This window comes from Ostrinia furnacalis, unplaced genomic scaffold (genome assembly GCF_004193835.3).
Source record: "Ostrinia furnacalis isolate ACB-3 unplaced genomic scaffold, ASM419383v2 OfSCF0207, whole genome shotgun sequence".
NCBI lineage: Eukaryota > Metazoa > Arthropoda > Insecta > Lepidoptera > Crambidae > Ostrinia > Ostrinia furnacalis.
The window spans coordinates 660984-680225 of record NW_021130446.1 but is presented as its reverse complement, the minus strand read 5'-3'; the positions used below and the strand labels follow the sequence as shown (position 1 = coordinate 680225).

Here is a 19242-nt window from a genome sequence, read left to right as displayed (position 1 = left end):
AAAATAATTAAAGATAACGATTAGAAGGAGGAACGGGAACCAACTATGCGAGCGCCATCTACAATACGCTTATTATTCGATTATAGACTACAAACACGGATACAACACTACAATTAAAAAAAAAACTTTGTTTTGACAGCTTGACGCTGCTTTTCTGTCATGTCGTTCTCGTTTGAAACAATGTAATTAAATAAATAGTTCGCAAGCGATAAACTTGCCTTGCCTTGGGCGTTTTAATTTTATACACAACGCGATTGGAAAGTGGCGAGACGAGTGTGTAATGTTTGTGAGCGGACGGTGACCCCGAAATAATACGTGTTCAAAAGTGCTTACTCTAATTTTTAGATGACCTGAAATTGTATAGAACTTGGTAGCAAAACTTTATTAATTTGTGCTAAAACAATGAAATTCAAGATCGACAGAGGGCTTCTGCCCATCAAGGCCCACTTCTTCTTCTTTTTCGCAGGTAAGATGTTAATTTAAATACCCATACACTATTTTTAACAACTTTAAAATTCATCATCATTATCAATTTAATATCTTAGTAGCTACATATTTAATTAGTTTCATATTAGGTATTTAATTTAATTTCATTAACGAATAACTCGTTCGTGCGGTTTTATTTGATCGAACAAAATACCTACTATTTAATTAAGACTAATTGACTAACTTTTACATAATAAAGTTTACTGTTTATTTAATAAGTAGTTTAACAATTAGATAATTTATACACAATCTCATTTGACGATAAATTAATCCGCCAATATGATTAAAAAATGTTTCTAAATTCAAAGAAACTGATGATTTAATTGAGCAACTCTTTGAATTCAATTAATTGCTATATATACTGAATAATTAAAACCACATTCCTTGTTGAGTGTGGGACAATTGCTATCTATAAGTCTACTATTACACACCACTCCAACTCCTGTGTAGCCAGGATCTACAGCTTGACTGCCAATAACCCAACCAGTGAAGGTCAGGTTTGTCCTGGGGGAAAACTTAACTGTTATTGGACCTGCTCCAAAATTAATCAAACAATGTGTTTTTGATTAATTTTGAGGAGTTTAACTTTGTCATATAGTGTGCATTGCATTGCACATGCAACTTGACAGTTCTTTGATTGGGTGCTTGGAGCATGTTTGTATACTGCCTTTACTTAGTTACTCTGTGGACAAGTTAATTATTATTTAAATAATGTGTTTTATACACAGACTGATTTATCAGTTATCAGTCAATGAATGTGATATCTACTTAATCTTTTCTTTATCTTCAGACTGTATCATGTGTTGGTACATGGTAACTTTTATTAGTTTCTCCAGATCTCTTTGTTTGTCTTTACATTTTAAATTAAAATTAGATTTTGCCAGGCAGACTTGGAACAAGCCCGACCATCATCAGGAATACATTTTAATACATTTGTATTAAAATAGCGTATATTTTAGAATGGACGGCATATCGCGCCGTTTCTGAGGATACCTACACCATAAGTTTTTAGAAGGTTTGATGGATAATAGGTTAATAGGCTATTACTTCTTCTATTTTTAATGGCACTGAACCTATTGGTTCTTCACTTAGCAAAGCATCTAACGCCCGTATTCACAAACGTTGCTTGCTAAAGTGAAGTAGCAAATCAAACGCACAGCGTTGAATAGAACTCTGTGATTGGTTTGTGTCACCCGGTGCGTCCACGCGCACTGTGAGACCTCATAGTAATATGAATACGGGCGTAAGTGACGATGCTTACGTTCATAGTCCAGCTAAGTTGGACTATGGACTACTACGACTACTTCATTACGGCATATCGCGTCGCTTCTGAGGCCTACTTACACCATAAGATTTTAAAAGGTTTGATGGGTTACAGGCTATTTACTTCTTCTTTTTTTAATCGCAATGAACCTTAGGTTCTTCACTTAGCAGAGCATCTAAATAACCAGACTTTTAAGTAGGTAGGTATTAGGGATTACTAGACGGGCGCGCGCCAAAGATTCTCCAAACTCCAGCATGGGCGTATCAGGCTACTGGCCATGCATTGGCGTATCTAGGGTTATTTTTGAGGGAGGGGCCAAGTCACGGGGTGTGGTTGCAATTAGTATCATAGCTCATGAAGTCATGAGTTAGTACCATCAATTATCATCTTCAAATCGGTAGCCTACACCTACACAACATAGGTGTTACAGACAGCCCACTGTGCAGGGGGTGCATGGAGGCAGAGGAAACACCGCAGCATGTGCTCATGGAGTGCAGTAGCGTGGAAGAACAACGGGCTCAATTTCTTCGATCACCATCGTCGCTACAGGAGGCCTGCAGCAGCCTAGACGGGCTGCTCGCCTTCTGGGGGGATCTGGGGTGGTTGGAGTAGGAAGATAAACCACAAATCGCGCACAATGGCCCAATCATGAGGCTAAGTGCGGTATTCGATTGCCCTGCAAAACTAACTAACTATCGGTAGCCTAACATCCTTGGCGGCCGTGTTACCGCTATACATATGCGCAAGTGACTTAAGTCAGATTGTTTTAGGTCAAATCGTTTAGTTCCTTCGCCTCCTTCAAAGTACTTACGTGACGTAAGTAGGCAGCGTTGTGCGCCATCTTTGCAAAAACTACCAACCAAATCGCATAAATTACCGCGCGAGCGTGCGACCGGCGTGACATTGCTATTATTCGCTATGATGGATCCCCGGTGGCTTCCCGTGGGGACGTCTCGTTGATCGATCGAGGCACGAGTTCAAGGTCAGGCTCATTTGGACCTGCCTCACCGTATTACAATTGGGTACTTGCCACCAATACCAAGCAAGTCACAGTTTTTTTGAAAACACACTTCAATCTAGCCCACTTTCAATCTCTGAAAATTGAATTTAGGTAGCAGGGGGCAGGGCATCTATAAATGGTATATTTTTTTAAATATACAACTTGAAACAATCGAGCTGCCTAAGGCGGGAATCGAACTCAAGGTTCGGCCAAACCAACGCGATCACACGCGATCAGCCGGCGTGCAGCGATGGCGATCAATGCATTTAAGTCTGGTCGGTCGTTTGGCCGAACCTTTACGACCTTTCGCTTGCCGGGCGACTGCTTTTCCAACAGAGCTACTTAGACACTGGATGAACCCGTCAAAAGTTTCAAGTGTTATGGCCGCGTTCAGTTTGAGAAGCGACTCTAAACGCTAAGATATTTTAATAACTAGCTTTCCGCCCGCGGCTTCGCCCGCGTGGAATTTTGTCTGTCACAGAAAAACTTTATCGCGCGCGTCCCTGTTTCAAAAACCGGGATAAAAACTATCCTATGTTCTTTCCCGGGACTCAAACTATCTCTATGCCAAATTTCATCAAAATCGGTTGCGAGGTTTAAGCGGGAAAGCGTAACAGACAGACAGACAGACAGACAGACAGACAGACAGACAGACAGAGTTACTTTCGCATTTATAATATTAGTTGGGATTTGGTTGGTTTTTATTGGGGTTCAAGCTGTAGATCCTGGCTATACAGGAGTTGCAGCGGTGGGAACGAGAGGTGGGAATAGTCCTGTTGTCTTCACTCCCCAACTATTAATCCGGACCTTTTCAAGGCGATCGTGAATTGCAATTCCAGGACAGATGTGTACCATCTTAGACAGCATCTCAGTTAACAGAGTTATCGCCAATGATATTATAATCATTGGTTATCGCTGTATATTTTCTTAAATAGGTACAAAAATAGTCGTTAGGTACATCTCCCAAAAACATAGTTTTTTTTATCTTCAACAGCATTGTACACAATTAAGACAAAACAAAACTTTATTATGTCATAATAAACTGTTAATTAGTGTAAATACAGATGATTATGTTTCTTATCACTAAATGAAGGTGATAACAGCTGAGGCTAAGACCTGTATCTGTATGGTGTTATTACGAGTTATAATTAATTACAATGTGTACACGTAAATAATCCATCAACGCAAACAACGGTATATTGTTCCACAGATTAACTTCCTCATACAACACGATTGCTTTAATAAAGGGCACTAGGAATATTTCCCTTGCGCGAGCTAATTCCGCACAGTGCCATCTATTGGCAGGTTTAAGAACTTTTACTTATAACAAAACTAGCTTACCGCCCGCGGCTTCGCCCGCGTGGAATTTTGTATCTCACAGAAAAACTTTATCGCGCGCGTCCGTTTCAAAAACCGGGATAAAAACTATCCTGTCCTTTCTCGGGACTTAAACTATCTCCCTGCCAAATTTCATCAAAATCGGTTCAGTGGTTTAGGCGTGAAAGCGAGACAGACAGAGTTACTTTCGCATTTATAATATTACTATAGATTAGTATAGATGTAGGAGAATAAAATAGGAAAATAAATGGAAATACCTTAGAATTTGTACCTACTACCACCTAGTATTTCTTATATCCTTGTATGGTAGGGTTTTATACATAGACGACGTCACAACAAGCTAAACTTAACAGAGTTGTAATTAGTACGACTTTGCAATGATAAATTTAGTCTGGATGTGCTGTCTTCCGTACAGTATACTAGTACGAACGATTTTCATTAATTTCACAATGTAAATAAAATCTATTATTACGTAAAACGTGCTCTGTAAAATCTATTACAAAACGGCAACATTGTACAATATAATGCTACAAAATGATTAATACAATAGTACTTTAATTGTTGTGTACCCACGGATAATACTTTGTTAATTGTCATGTCAGTTTAACAAACGTCATCTGACCGAGTTTATAGCAGTAATTTTAGCTTTGTTTTAGCTATAATTATTATCTTTTGTTAAACAAACAGCACAAAAGTATAGTTAAACCTTCTTTATTTCTTACCAACTTAAGGCATGAATTTGCATTTTCGTTTACATGTTTTAACTCTCTTTCAAATTATTGCCCATTAATTAATTAACTAATTAATTTAACCCAATCATTAATTTTTTTTAATTTCTAACATGGCGTGCCGGGATCTAAGAAAACACATAAACACAATGGTAAATAAACATTTATTTATATTCCCACAGCTAGGGTCAACGCACCGGTTATCACTCACATGCATGTGCGAACAATGGTCAAGGTCGATTCTTGCGACCGAGAAACGGCAGCGCCGCCCTGGCGGGTGAATGTGGGAACTTTTGTCATCTAATTTTCTTACTTATCAATTTTTGCAAATTGCTGAAATTGCCCCATCACAATCGGTCTCACAGTGCGCGTGGACGCACAGGGTGACACATGAACCAATCACAGAGCTCTATTCAAGGCTGTTCGTTCGATTTGCTGTGTTACTTAAGCAAGCATCGTTTGTAAATACAAGCGCTAGTCCTGTTAAAACATCTCTCAAAACTAGGTTAATCTCATCATAGATTAATTATTGTCCTATGAATCTTTTGATTGGTCTAAAATAATAGATTCGTGCCCGTTTTCGATCCCTAATTTTTAAGTGACCCGTATGAAAACAAAATTCCTGTTATGTGTTCCCATAGGGGTCACTTAAAATTAGGAATTGATGGTGAAAACGGGCATCAATTCTATTATCTTAGCTTCGTTCTGTAATAAAAATTTGCAAGTTTATAAGGATGTTTCTGAAAGTATACAGTCATGTGCTCAAGGAAAATTATCACCAAGGCTTGTGGTAAACTGGTAATAAAGATAAATGCTTACAATCTTAATGACTTGGCGTTGTATTAATTTATTGTCTTCATACACAGACAGCTCAAAAGCAAACAAGCGAAAAAGTACTAAATTCGCAATTATATTTTGAGCCAATATTATACTGATGGCTAAAACCCAGATTATAGACAGCAAGGTATTTTTCCTAGCAGTTAGTGCCCTTTTCCTGTGATTTCAGCACGCGTGCGGATCTGGTCCGCAGCGGGTTGCCCGCATTTCATCTTCTAAATATATATGTTACTGTAAAAGCTCGAACTACGGTTAATCTTAAGATTTAAGTGTAAGTCTTAGGATTTACCGACATGAGTTGGTAAATGTAAGTATTTCTGAAAATACGACGATTTTTTCGAGCTTTTACCATTCGAATTCAGTATATGCTAGGTTTTACCTCTGTCAGCTGGTAGATGTTGGTTTTAGGAATAAAACATTGAGTGAGTAATTCTTAATGGGGAATTATAAAACGATCGACTAAAAAAAACGACGAATATTGATTAATAANCGTCCGGCACATATAAGGAGAAACTGACTGACTGACAGACCAACGCACAGCCTAAACGGCTAAACGTAGGCACTTGAAATTTGGAAGGGACGTAGCTTAGGTACCGTAGAGGTGCACTAAGAAAGGAATTCCCGAAATTCCCACGGGAACGGGAAATAGTGGGAAAATCCTATTGTATGAAAAATCTAAACCGCTTAAGTTAGACGCTTGAAATTTGGCATGCAGATTGCAGGTACCTTAGTAAACCTAAAGCTTAGTTACAACAGGATAATGCAAAATTCCCACGGGAACGGGAGTTAGCGGGAAAAAAGCATTTGTATGAAAAAATCTAAACCGCGTAAGATAGATGAAGGGGGGTAAAGCGGGATCCACGCGTACGAAGTCGCGGGCGGCCGCTAGTTATTTCATACAATTACATGTTTTTCCTATTACGCGGGCTACAAGAAGTCACGAACGCGTGCCGAAATCAGCATCACAGGAAAAAGGCACTTTGTTCATTTTTAGCAAGCCAGGAATATAGGTACAGTCACGGAATGAAAAGGTTCGTCAGTTTTCAAATTGATTCCTTCAACGAATCGCGAGCACATATTACCTTTTGAAACTATGTTACAGAATAATCTCGAGTTTGAGAAAATAATCTTTAACTGTTCGTCAGTAAAGTTCAAAATTATTCAGATCAAAGTTGTTTGACGATTTATCTTGTCAAGAAGATTATGATTGATAAACTAAAAAACCTTCTTTTTGGTTCAACCTGCCATTATTATTTCTTTTAAATAAAAAAAAAATATTGTCAATTGGTCAATGTCATCATTGCATTGCACTGATGGGATAGAAAAATAAACAAGCAAAACCTTATTCGTTAGCAAACGTCATATTTATTTAAATGTTAGCAGCACTGTTTCTTGCACTGTTATGTTGGCAGGTTTGACTCTTACAGTACCTAGTGCAAGCGAAAACCGACACTAAGGTGACGAACCTTTTCATTCCGCGACTGTACATACCTATTTTTATCTAACCGTCTAGAATATGACCAGCTCCACTCTTCCCAAAGATGTCGTAAAATGCAACTAAGGGACAGCAATGCGAATATCAAGCCGTCCGTACCTACTTGATTACCCTGGACTCTTTTTTGACCAATAATTTTACTGTCCAAATTAAGAAATCATCAAATGGCACTAACAACGTAAATGATGGCCGCAAGATACAAAAGTGATATAATAGACAAACTGCTTAGAAAAATACTGTTGTTGGCATCTAAATTGGGTAGAGTCGACCGATACCATTAACCAATAAATTCCAATGCATCAGCATCAGGTCATTTAGTCTCCACTGCAGAAATTCGACTTTATATTATTTAAACGGAAGATTTGCTAAATTACCCTTATTTTGTCTTAAGTAGGTTGGGTTGTTCGTCAACTCGCACCTCTAAAGGTGCGAGTTGGCACCTTCTGTTTTTTATGTCGGGAAATTACATGCTAATTCGGTGCCAAAAACATTTTTGCTTTATTCTTTCTAACGACATCCACGGGAGGAGTGGCACTCGAGCCCGACTAGGTACTAAAGTTGTTCACTAGCTAGATTACTGTGCTAGGTTTTTTCTTTCAGTTTTTACTTAAAGTTGCTTAGGATAACGCAGTCGACATTGGAGTCAGAACAGAATATTATGTTTATGTACGTTCTTAACATTTTTCCTCAAACATAAAAATAATTCTGTACCATTTTAACATTAAGGAAAATAAGATTTCCATCGTCTTACAACCTTGACGCGACTTTTGCGGTTACGGACAAAAAAACTGCATCTTATGCACCATCAATGTGTGTGTATGTGTTAACAACTGTACAAAATCAATTGTTATTTTAACTCACGGGCAATTGATTTTCCACGTCTCTTGTATGTGGAATTACATTACATTATTTATAGGTTTACTAGCTTAAGCTTGCAACTTCGCCTATGCAATGTGTCAGAAAGCCTTTATATCTATAAAAAAAGGTGTTCTTTTTTTTTTTTTCTTATATCGTAGGTTCTTATATCGTAGGTAGAAAGGAATTAAGGAATATTCATTCTACTCTTTCTTTGGATGTTGGAGATAGGGATGTACTATGTAATTATCGGGCTCGAAGGACCAAAATAAATATTAAATTATTAGGCTCTTTGTAGGAAATTCCGAGCACGGCTCGCACCGTCGCCGCGTCGCCTTTTGGGTGAGCCTTCTTATGAGGCCCAAAGTAAGGGACCACGTAGCTATTGTAGTTATTTATTACTGGGTTAATACTTTGTTAAAGAAGTAATAAACCTTGTTGAGTGTTTGTTATCTTCTCCCCAGCACTGGGCCCGCTCCTGCCCCAGATGAATGTCTTCGGTCGCCAGCTGGGCGTGTCTCCAGGGGTCATGGGGCTGATCACCGCTGTTCTGCCGCTGCTATGGGCAGCGGCCAAGCCGCTGTTTGGATACGTGGTCGATTACTGGCCGGTAAGGATATCATATTTGTTTGCACACATACCCCTAGGTCACACATCAATAACTGAAGAGGGGTTGGTCTTAAAGTCAGTGCCGGATTAAGACTAATAGAAGAACGTGGATTCGAACCCCGCCGATGCTGTTTTGGTGAACCCACGCGCATAATTATTTGTCCCTGACAGTCGCCTTTTACGAAATCCACAGGAAGAGTGGGGATAGTTTTATTCTATTCTGCTAGAAAGTTTTTTATTAACGGGCATGACAAGTCCAAATTCATTGTTTTTGTCTTAACAAGGAAATAAAGTTCAAAATATGATGAGAACTAGCTATATTACCTACAGCATAAAGGGTTAGCTAACAAAATTAAATTTTCTTTTTTTCCAGGCCCACAGAAAACTAGTCTTCATGCTTCTAATAACAATCATGACGGGCTCGTACTGTTGTCTATGGTTTCTACCCATGCCAGAGCCTCCTGACGCCGAACCGCCCATCTTAGAATACGTATATACCCTAAACGACACTATTTACCTCAAGAAATATACACACGACACTTATTTAGACAAGTATAGCTGTCACTGGAACTGTTCTACGTCGAGCAACTTTGCTGCGTACCTGTCGAATTCGACGTATATAAACACTTTATACGTCGACGATACAGTGAGAAATGATTCGTGCTCGCTCTTCCATATGGAGTTTGACGATGTGAGACAGGGAGAGGTGACATGCGTGCCGAAAATCGACTGCAATCTTCTATGCTTTGAAGAGGATATGACCGTGAATCGGAGTCGAAGGGATGTGTCGAATTTTTCAGATGAACATCTAGTGGTGGATTACACCAAAGACGGTTTGGGGGCGAAGGATATATACGCTAAAACCAAGGTGGCTCATAGGACAGTTGAGGAGAAGAGTGACGATGGGAGTTTTTACATGACAGCGTCCTTTTGGGCGTTTGTAGTGTTAATGTGCTTGGGCACAGTCGCGTTCAATGTTGCGAATTGTATTGGAGATGCTGTGTGCTTTGACGTTTTGGGTGAGTTGTATTTTGTTTTTAAATATTTAGGGGTCATCATCGGATCATTTAGTCTCCACTGCAGGAGCATTCATCATCATTTCAGCCATAAGACGTCTTCTGCTGAACATAGGCCACCACCAATGTTTTCCATAATGAACGATTGGTAGCAGCCGGCATCCAACGACTTCCTACCTTTATGAGGTCGTCGGTCCACCTTTTTGGTGGACGTCTCACGCTGCGTTTTCCGGTACGTGGCCTCCACTCCAGAACCTTGCTGCCTCATCGGCAGTCAGTTCTGCGTACTATGTGCCCTGCCCATTGCCACTTCAGCTTGCTAATCCGTCGGGTTATGTCAGCGACTTTACTTCGTTAACGGATCTCCTCATTTCTGATTTGATCTTAAATTCAAATTCCTTTATTCTCGTAAAGAAACACCAAGCATAGCCCTCTCCATAGCACGCTGTTCAAATTTGAGCTTTGAGAATCATAAGCGGGCACAGCTAAAGCCCGGTCTGTGAGCACGTAGAATTTTGTCCAATGACCCCTAGCTACCCATCCTTATCGCTCGCGCGTAATTATATTGCTGTCGCGACTGTGCGACGGGCGCCCGCAGTGAGTGTGCGAGCGCGATAGCAATATAATTATGCGCGAGCGATAAGGATGGGTAACTTGGGGTCATTGGACAAAATTCTACGTGCTCACAGACCAGACTATAGTAATAATATCTACTATTTAGATATCTTAGATCACATTTTGATACCTACTTAAATATTCTTCTTCAGGACCCGAACGCAGCTCAAAATACGGGGCGCAAAGGGCATGGGGTACCGCAGGGTATGGAATCACAGCGTTACTAGGTGGATGGCTGGTGGACTCAGTATCTTCTGGGGAGTATAAGGACTTCACTCCGGCGTTCGTGGTCGCCATAGCTGCTACAGCCGTGGACCTTTACAGCTGTAGGGCTCTCACTGTGAGTACCTTGTGCTGTGGACATAAGGCGTATATTCCTTCAACTCTATGAGGTTTGGAGCTAGTCAGTCAAGCAGCACCAAGCAAATATGAGTAGGTACTATAGACTCAAATGCATCATATATAAGGTATCATGCATAAGGTGCATCTTTCAACAACTCAGATGGCGGCTACAGTGGTGGACCTGTACAGCTGTAGGGCTCTCACTGTGAGTACACTCTTAAAAACCCTTTAGCGGTGGACATAAGGTGCATAATCCATCATAAACCCTAGGGCGCTGGGATCTAGACACTCTTAAGAGGCCCAAATTGACTGCACGTATCCAAGAAATGCTAAAACAGGCCCTTCAGCTGTGGATATAAGGCACATTCTTCCACGAGTTCTAGAAACCAGCGCTAGGTCTACTCATGGTATAGTCTAGTAGCTCCAAGCATATACGACTCTAATGCCCTGGCCATAAGGTGCAATTCAGCTGGGTACGGGCTCACAGCGTTACTAGGGGGCTGGTTGGTGGACTCCAGCGCATCAAATCATACAGTCAAGTAGCTCCAAGCTAATAAGGTTCTAATGCCATGGACATTAGGTGCATTGTTCTTTAACTTGGATGGATGGTAGACTAGGTGTCTGCCGGGGAGTACAAGGACTTCACTCCGGCGTTCGTGGTCGCCATAGCTGCTATAGCGGTGGACCTTTACAGCTGTAGGGCTCTTACTGTGAGTACACTCTTAAAAAACCCTTTAGCGGTGGACATAAGGTGCATAATCCTTATGAACCCTAGGGCGCTGGTAACTAGACGCTCTTAAGAGGCCCAGATTGACTGCACGTATCCAGGAAATGCTAAAACAGGCTCTACAGCTGTGGATAGAGCTCTCACTGTGAGTACACTTAAAATTCGCTTCCACCTTCGGCTTGACCTTCACTTTCTATCAGGTGAGGAGATGCAGGCCAAGAGCTTCCTCATTGTAGATAAAAAAGACCCTTGAGATGTAGACATAAGGTGTATATTCCATCAAATCTACAGCTAGACTCTCTAAGAGGCTCAGTTTGACTGCATGTATCTAGGAAATGCTAAAACAAGCCCTCCAGCTGTGGATATAAGGCACATTCTTCCAAGAGTTCTATAAACCAGCGCTAGGTCCACTCATGGTACAGTCTTGTAGCTCCAAGCTTAAAACTACTCTAATGCTCTGGCCATAAGGTGCAATTCAGCAGGGTACGGGATCACAGCGTTACTAGGGGGCTGGTTGGTGGACTCCAGCGCATCGCAAGGCATAAAGTCAAGTTGCTCCAAGCTAATAAGGTCTTAATGCCATGGACATAAGGTGCATTGTTCTTTAACTTGGATGGCTGGTGGACTCGGTGTCTGCCGGGGAGTATAAGGACTTCACTCCGGCGTTCGTGGTCGCCATAGCTGCTACAGCCGTGGACCTGTACAGCTGTAGGGCTCTTACTGTGAGTACATGCCAAAATGAACCCTTTAGCTACAGACATAAGGTGTATATTCCTCTAGATGGGGACAAAGGTGCATCAACTCAGGTCAAAAGGTCAGGGAAGTTGCTCGTCTAAAATAGATCCTACAGCTGTGAATATAGGGTATAATATTGTTCCGCGAATTACTCTAATGCCGTAAAATTTACAGCTGGACATTCTAAGAGATTCAGATTGACTGCATGTATCTAGGTAACGCTAAAACAGTCCCTACAGCTGTGGATATAAGGTGTATTGTCCATCAAACCTGCAAACTGATTGTTGCTGTGTCCCAGTACAATTACATAGATCATTTATCTTTATAGTAATTTGCCGTTTTGTTACTAATTTATTTATTGATTATCCCAACTGTTAATGCTAATGTTAACTGAAATTATTATTTTCATGCATACCCCCTTGGGCCTAAACAACAGTGGGTAAGTAGGTATAGTTAAAAAAAATATAATTTTATAAATTAAACTGGATACTACATATTTTTAAGCCTTTAACGACCATAACAAGTTCAAACTTTTCATAATATTTGGATATACAAGGAAATAAACTGAAGTTCAAAATATGGTGGTAACCATATTCCCACTGCCGTATAAAGGGTATGCCGTATTAACTTTCCCCCGGGACAAACTTGACCTTCACTGGTTGGGTTATTGGCGGTCAAGCTGTAGATCCTGGCCACACAGGAGTTGCAGCGGCGGGAACGAGAGGTGGGAATAGTCCCGTAGCTTTAGAAAGTGGCTTGCCGTGTTGTATAAAGGGTTAAATATTTATGACTTAAATTCCAGCTGCCAGCTCTCAGCAGTCCCGAAGACTCGGGCGCGGCATTGCGCCAAGTGCTGAAGATGCCACGAGTGCTGGTCTTCATTGTCTTCGCCGTGGTGGCCGGCACCTTCGACTCTTTCATCATTTACTATATGTTCTGGTGAGTTCTTAACAGCCTCTGTAGTCTGTAGTCTTAAAGTGAGTATAGTACTCTATACTCAGAGCAGTGTTTCTTAACCTGTGGTCCGCGAGCATAATTATGTATGGGGGTCCGCAGCCTTATTTAAATGGACCATTTAACAATCCTACTATACTGGGTGGAATTTTGTAATGCCACCTGGAGGGAACGTACCCTTTATACTGTAGATAGAAAATTTTACTCAAAGAAAACATTCCTTTATTTTTGAAAAGAAAGACAACTGCATTCAAAGATTTTCGAAATTTTTTCAAAAAATTACCACCATACCATACAATTTTATGTAAATAATTACAATAATTTAAGATTTCATGCTTTTCCTTTCATTTATCAAGTTTGTTAGAGAGATTTCATCCTTATACTTAACCCTAACGATCGATGCAATAAAAATACAGAGTGTAATTTTTAACAGATTTTAGTTGGTTCGATTCCCGAGTGTAGCAAGCAAATTTTTGGAAATCATTAAATGCAGTTCTATTTCTTTTCAAAAATAAAGAAATGTTTTCTTTGAGTAACATTTTCTATCTACAGTATTAAGAGTACTTTCCCTTCAGGTGGCATTACAAAATTCCACCCTGTATAATATAATAATACTAGCTTTCCGCCCGCGGCTTCGCCTGCGTGGAATTTTGTCTGTCACAGAAAAAATTTATCGCGAGCGTCCCTGTTTCAAAAACCGGGATAAAAACTATCCTATGGTGTTTCCCGGCTCAAAATATATCTATGCCAAATTTCATCAAAATAGGTTCAGTGGTTTAGGCGTGAAAGAGAGACAGACAGAGTTACTTTCGCATTTGTAATATTAGTATAGAAGTATAGATTTAATTAGTTCAGAGAAATACAGACACTTTTGATTTTGTGCGCGCGCGCAGGTTTTTGGAAGAGCTAGCAGAGAAGACGGGTCACATGGCGCAGATCAAGCTCATAGAGGGCGTGGTGGTCGCCGGGCAAAGTTTCATTGGGGAACTGCTGTTTTTCTACTTCTCGGGTAAGTTATTTGTATTATTGTATTTTAAGAAAGAGCGGGGCCTCCTAACTCAGGTATTATAATTAAAACGAGACCCCAGCCATTTGCAATAATATGTAAACTTTAAAGATACTGAATAAATATTTTTTCATTTACATTTTTTTTCATTTAGGGCCCCCGGTCTAAAGAGCTCCCGAGTCTAGATGAACCATTAGACTGTAGACTTTAAGAAGATTACCAGGGCTCCGGAATAGACGGGGTCAAGTCTGCTAAAAAAAAACTTTGCAATGACCTTTTTTTAGATGAAACATTTTTGGATGACCCGTATTCACAAATGATGCTTGCTTAAGTGAAAGTAGCAAATCGAACGCACTGCGTTGAATAGAGCTCTGTGTCACCCGGTTCGCCCACGCGCACTGTGAGAACTCGTAGTCGTGTTTATGAATACGGACGTTATTTTCCACTGCAGAAAGACAACCCTCTCTATTTGCAAGCAAATGGAGAATGAAAATGCAGGAACGAGAGGTGGGAATAGTCCTTATCTACACTAATTTATAAAGAGGAAAACTTTGTTTGTTTGGTTGTAATGAATAGGCTCAAAAACTACTGGACCGTTTTTAAAAATTCTTTCACCATTCGAAAGCTAAATTATCCACGAGTAACATAGGCTATATTTTATTTTGGAAAAAATAGGGTTCCCTAAAATATTTGGGGTTTTCGGAGTCCACGCGGGCGAAGCCGTTGGCGGAAAGCTAGTTTATTCATATAATAAAGTAATCTATCAGCTTTTTTCGTCGTTTCAGGTAAAATAATAAAGCGTTGGGGCTACGGGCCGACCATGTCGTTCTCGCTACTGTGCTATGGGCTGAGAATGGTGTTTATATCGCTCATACAGCACCCGTGGCATTTGGTCTTCATCGAGGTACGTATATGATCTTAGAAATTAAAAAAAATAACTCGAAAAAATATACAACGTGCTCTTTTTGATTACCTGGAACTTTAGGGTATTAATAAGACCACTTCAAAAAATGGAATGGCATTACATTTATTGTAAAATTCATTAATTTTTTTCGACTTATTTTTTCATTCGAAATTATCCGTCATAGTTCAATAACCATGTAAAAACTTAACTGTACTATTTTTCACTGAAATAATTCATAATACAAAAGGACTAGGTGACAATTTCGAAAAAAAAAACTAGATTGATAATACTATAAATCAACTAGGTATCTTCTAAATCTAGAATCCACATTATCTTCAAAAATATGCTTTTAGAAACACATATTCCTAAGACTTTAACTAGTTTTTATTTATAGAACATACCCCTAAAATTTCCGGAAAACAAAAGGAGCACATTGTATTGCTTTCGGTGGAATTCGAACCCACTACCTTTGGTTTGGTGGATGAGGCAATCGATTTTTTCAACTTTCTAAAAAAATATACAGGGTGTTAGGTAAATGGGTATATGAGCGGACACTAGCCCATGTTAACATGGGCATATAAATGGTATGGTGAAGTCAGAAATTTGATATCATCATTTTATTTTATTTTTTTTCATACAAAATTAATTTTATAAAATCCGATTTGTATGAAAAATAAAATAATTAAAATGAAGATATCAATTTTCTGACTTCACCATACCATTTATATGACCATGTTAACATGGGCTAGTGTCGGCTCATATACCCATTTACCTAACACCCTGTAAGTTTAAAACATAAATACTTTTACCGGTATATCGTTTCGACGGTAACATAAAAATATCGGTATTCCGTTACGATCAGTAACGTAACGGAATACCGATATTTTTATGTTTTCATTATTGTCTACAGCACTGATTGTAGAAGTTATTAATCAAAACTTTGTATAGTTCCAAAATACTGAACTGTCCTACCCCTGACATTGACAGTGGGGCGCCACCGTCAATACCGGATCGCTGGTTTCGATTTTTGCCATGTCGGAAACCATATAGTTGAACGATGGTAGCGCCCCCCTGTCATTAAGTTTGGTGGGACAGTTCAGCGTGGGTCATCTATATGAATTTTGACTGATTGGTAAATTTTAAATCAGACGAAATAATTTTTGACTGACTTTTCAACGCTCTTGGTCAAAAACCACTTTTAACCCCAAAAGTCACTCAAAAGTGGTCTTTATTTTTTTAATGTGTACCTACCTACTATCAATTATGCAGCAACAGTACGTATTAGGACACCTGCGCGAAAGACACTTGAGCGAATCCACAAGTGTTAAAAGCATTTGCGCGCAGGGTCACTTTCGCGAAAAGATATTTCAAGTGTACCAGAGCCAAAAAATACCATCGGATATCAGGTACATCGCTAAAATGAAACCTTTTTTTGTGTTTCTTCCAGTCTATAATGCAAGGACCCACTTACGCATTATGCTATTCCTGTATAGTGGGGTACGCGGCGCACGTCGCGCCTGAAGGATACTCCGCCACTGTACAAGGGATCGTGGCCGGCATGGACGATGGCGTCGGTAAGTCATTGTCATCATCATCATCATCATCATTACACATCATCATCAGGTCATGTGTCTAGCTGACGCAGGAACACTCAGAAGAAAGCACTCACTGAAAGAAGACGGAGAATACACTCAGAAGAAGAAAAAGAAGAACACTCAGAAAGAAAAAAAATACACTCAGAAGAAGAAGAAGATACTCAGAAGAAAAAGACACTCAGAAGAATAAAGCACTCGAAAGAAGACACATGGAAGAAGACACTCAGAAAAAGACATTCGGAAGAAGACTCTAAAGAAGAAGCTACTCAGAAGACGAATGACACCTCTCTCTAAAGAGAAGAAGAAGAAGAAAACGTTTTTAGTATCTTCTTCTCTTGCTTTCTTCTTCATGTGTTATCTTCTTATTGGATGTCTTTTCTTCTTCTAAAGTGTCTTTTCTTCTTCTAAAGAGTGTCTTTTTCTTCTTGGTCTTTTGGAGGTTCTTTTTCTTCTTTTGGAGTCTTCTTTCGAAGTGTCTTCTTCATGGACGATGGAGTAGGTATTAGTAGGTAAGCCATCATCATCAGGCCAGCCAGTCCACAATGCAAGGACCGACCTACGCATTATGCTACTCGTGTATAGTGGGGTACGCGGCGCACGTCGCGCCGGAAGGATACTCCGCCACTGTACAAGGGATCGTGGCCGGCATGGACGACGGCGTCGGTAAGTTATAGGTCTTTTATCATCATCATCATCAGGTCATGTGACTAGCTGACGCGGGAACTCGAAAGACGACTCTGAGAAGAAGAAGATACTTACAAGAAGACACTCAGAAGAAGAAGAATATACTCAGAAGAAAAAAACACTCAGAAAGAAAAAAAAGACACTCAGAAGAAGAAGAAGATACTCAGAAGAAAAAGACACTTAGAAGAAATAGAAGACTCAGAAGAATAAAAAGTCACTAAGATAGAAGAAAAAAACACTCAGAAGAAAAAGAAGAAATTTGGAGGAAGAAGAAGAAGAGAAGACACTCAGAAGAAAAAAATACTCAGAAGAAAAAAACACTCAGAAGAAACAGAAGAATTTTGGAGGAAGAAGAAGACACTCAGAAGAAAAAGTCACTAAGAAGAAGACACTCCGAAAAAAGAAGAAGACACTTATCTCTAAAAAGGAGAAGAAAACGTTTTTAAGTATCTTCTTCTCTTGCTTTCTTCTCAGTGTCTTCTAACTGACACGAAGACACTCAGAAGAAGAAGAAGATACTCCGGAAGAAGAAGAAAACACCTCTAAATGAAGACACTCAAGAAGTAGAAAACTCAGAAAGAAGAAGAAGAAGATACTTAGAAGAAGAAGAAGACACTCAGAAGAAGTAGATGACACTCAGAAGAAGAAGAAAAAAATTGTCAGAAGAAGATACTCGGAAGAAGGCACTCAGAAGAAGATACCTAAAAGAAGACAGAAGAAGACACTCGAAAGAAGACACTCAGAACAAGATACCTATAAGTATCTTCTCTTGCTTTCTTCTCAGTGTCTTCTGCTTCATGTGTCATCTTCGTCTTAAGTGTCTTTTTCTTTCTTCTTTTTATAAAGTATCATTTTCTTCTTCGTCTTTGGTAGTGTCTTCATCATCTTATTCTTCTGTCTGAGTTCGCCACGATGGAGTAGGTAAGCCATCATCACCAGGCCAGCCAGTCCACAATGCAAGGACCCACCTACGCATTATGCTACTCGTGTATAGTGGGGTACGCGGCGCACGTCGCGCCTGAAGGATACTCCGCCACTGTACAAGGGATCGTGGCCGGCATGGACGACGGCGTCGGTAAGTTTTAGGCCTTTTATCATCATCATCATCATCATCATCATCAGGTCATGTGTCTAGCTGACGCGGGAACTAATAAGAAGACACTCAGAAGAAGAAGATACTTACAATACAAGAAGACACTCAGAAGAAGGCACTCACTAAAGGAGGAAGGAGACACTCAAAAATAAGAAAAAGATAATTAGAAGAAGAAATCACCCAAAATAATAAGAAGAAGACAGAAGAAGAAGACACTCAGAAGACGAAGACACTCAGAAGAAGAAAAAGACAGTCAGAAGGAGATGCTCGGAATAAGGCACTCGAAAGAAGACACTCAAAAAAAGACTCAAAGGAAAACATTCAGAAGAAGACACTCTCGAAGAAGAAAAAGTGTCTATGTGTCGTCTTCTGAGTGTCTTCTACTTCTCGAGTGTCTTTTCTTCTTCTAAAGTGTCTTTTTCTTCTTCGTCTTTTGGAGGTTATTTTTCTTCTTTTGGAGTCTTCTTTCGAAGTGTCTTCTTCATGGACGATGGAGTAGGTAAGCCATCATCACCAGGCCAGCCAGTCCACAATGCAAGGACCGACCTACGCATTATGCTACTCGTGTATAGTGGGGTACGCGGCGCACGTCGCGCCTGAAGGATACTCCGCCACTGTACAAGGGATCGTGGCCGGCATGGACGACGGCGTCGGTAAGTTATAGGTCTTTTATCATCATCATCATCAGGTCATGTGTCTAGCTGACGCGGGAACTAATAAGAAGACACTCAGAAGAAGAAGATACTTACAATACAAGAAGACACTCAGAAGAAGGCACTCACTAAAGGAGGAAGGAGACACTCAAAAATAAGAAAAAGATAATTAGAAGAAGAAATCACCCAAAATAATAAGAAGAAGACAGAAGAAGAAGACACTCAGAAGACGAAGACACTCAGAAGAAGAAAAAGACAGTCAGAAGAAGATGCTCGGAATAAGGCACTCGAAAGAAGACACTCAAA

General features: G+C 39.9%; 1 protein-coding gene and 1 long non-coding RNA gene across 2 annotated transcripts; both read left to right on the top strand.

The window, feature by feature from the left end:
* The first annotated feature begins 145 nt into the window (after nucleotides 1-145).
* Nucleotides 146-16588, top strand: LOC114355644 (major facilitator superfamily domain-containing protein 6). The gene is made up of 8 exons (XM_028308594.1): nucleotides 146-466; nucleotides 8468-8613; nucleotides 8986-9631; nucleotides 10396-10583; nucleotides 12850-12986; nucleotides 13895-14010; nucleotides 14793-14911; nucleotides 16359-16588. The coding sequence occupies exons 1-8, from the start codon at nucleotides 403-405 to the stop codon at nucleotides 16545-16547; spliced, it is 1605 nt and encodes a 534-aa protein (XP_028164395.1). The 5' UTR covers nucleotides 146-402; the 3' UTR covers nucleotides 16548-16588.
* Nucleotides 16589-16917: 329 nt separating this feature from the next.
* On the top strand, nucleotides 16918-19242 carry LOC114355648 (uncharacterized). Its single transcript, XR_003656126.1, has 2 exons — nucleotides 16918-17005; nucleotides 18112-19242. It is a non-coding gene; the product is annotated as an uncharacterized LOC114355648 (long non-coding RNA).

What these genes read in the sequence shown, in the direction of transcription:
- LOC114355644 (XM_028308594.1), top strand. Translation starts at nt 403, where the DNA reads ATGAAATTCAAGATCGACAGAGGGCTTCTGCCCATCAAGGCCCACTTC. An exon ending in TGTGTGCTTTGACGTTTTGG is followed by an intron (nt 9,632 to 10,395) that starts GTGAGTTGTATT and finishes ATTCTTCTTCAG; the next exon opens with GACCCGAACGCAGCTCAAAA. An exon ending in GCTGTTTTTCTACTTCTCGG is followed by an intron (nt 14,011 to 14,792) that starts GTAAGTTATTTG and finishes TCGTCGTTTCAG; the next exon opens with GTAAAATAATAAAGCGTTGG.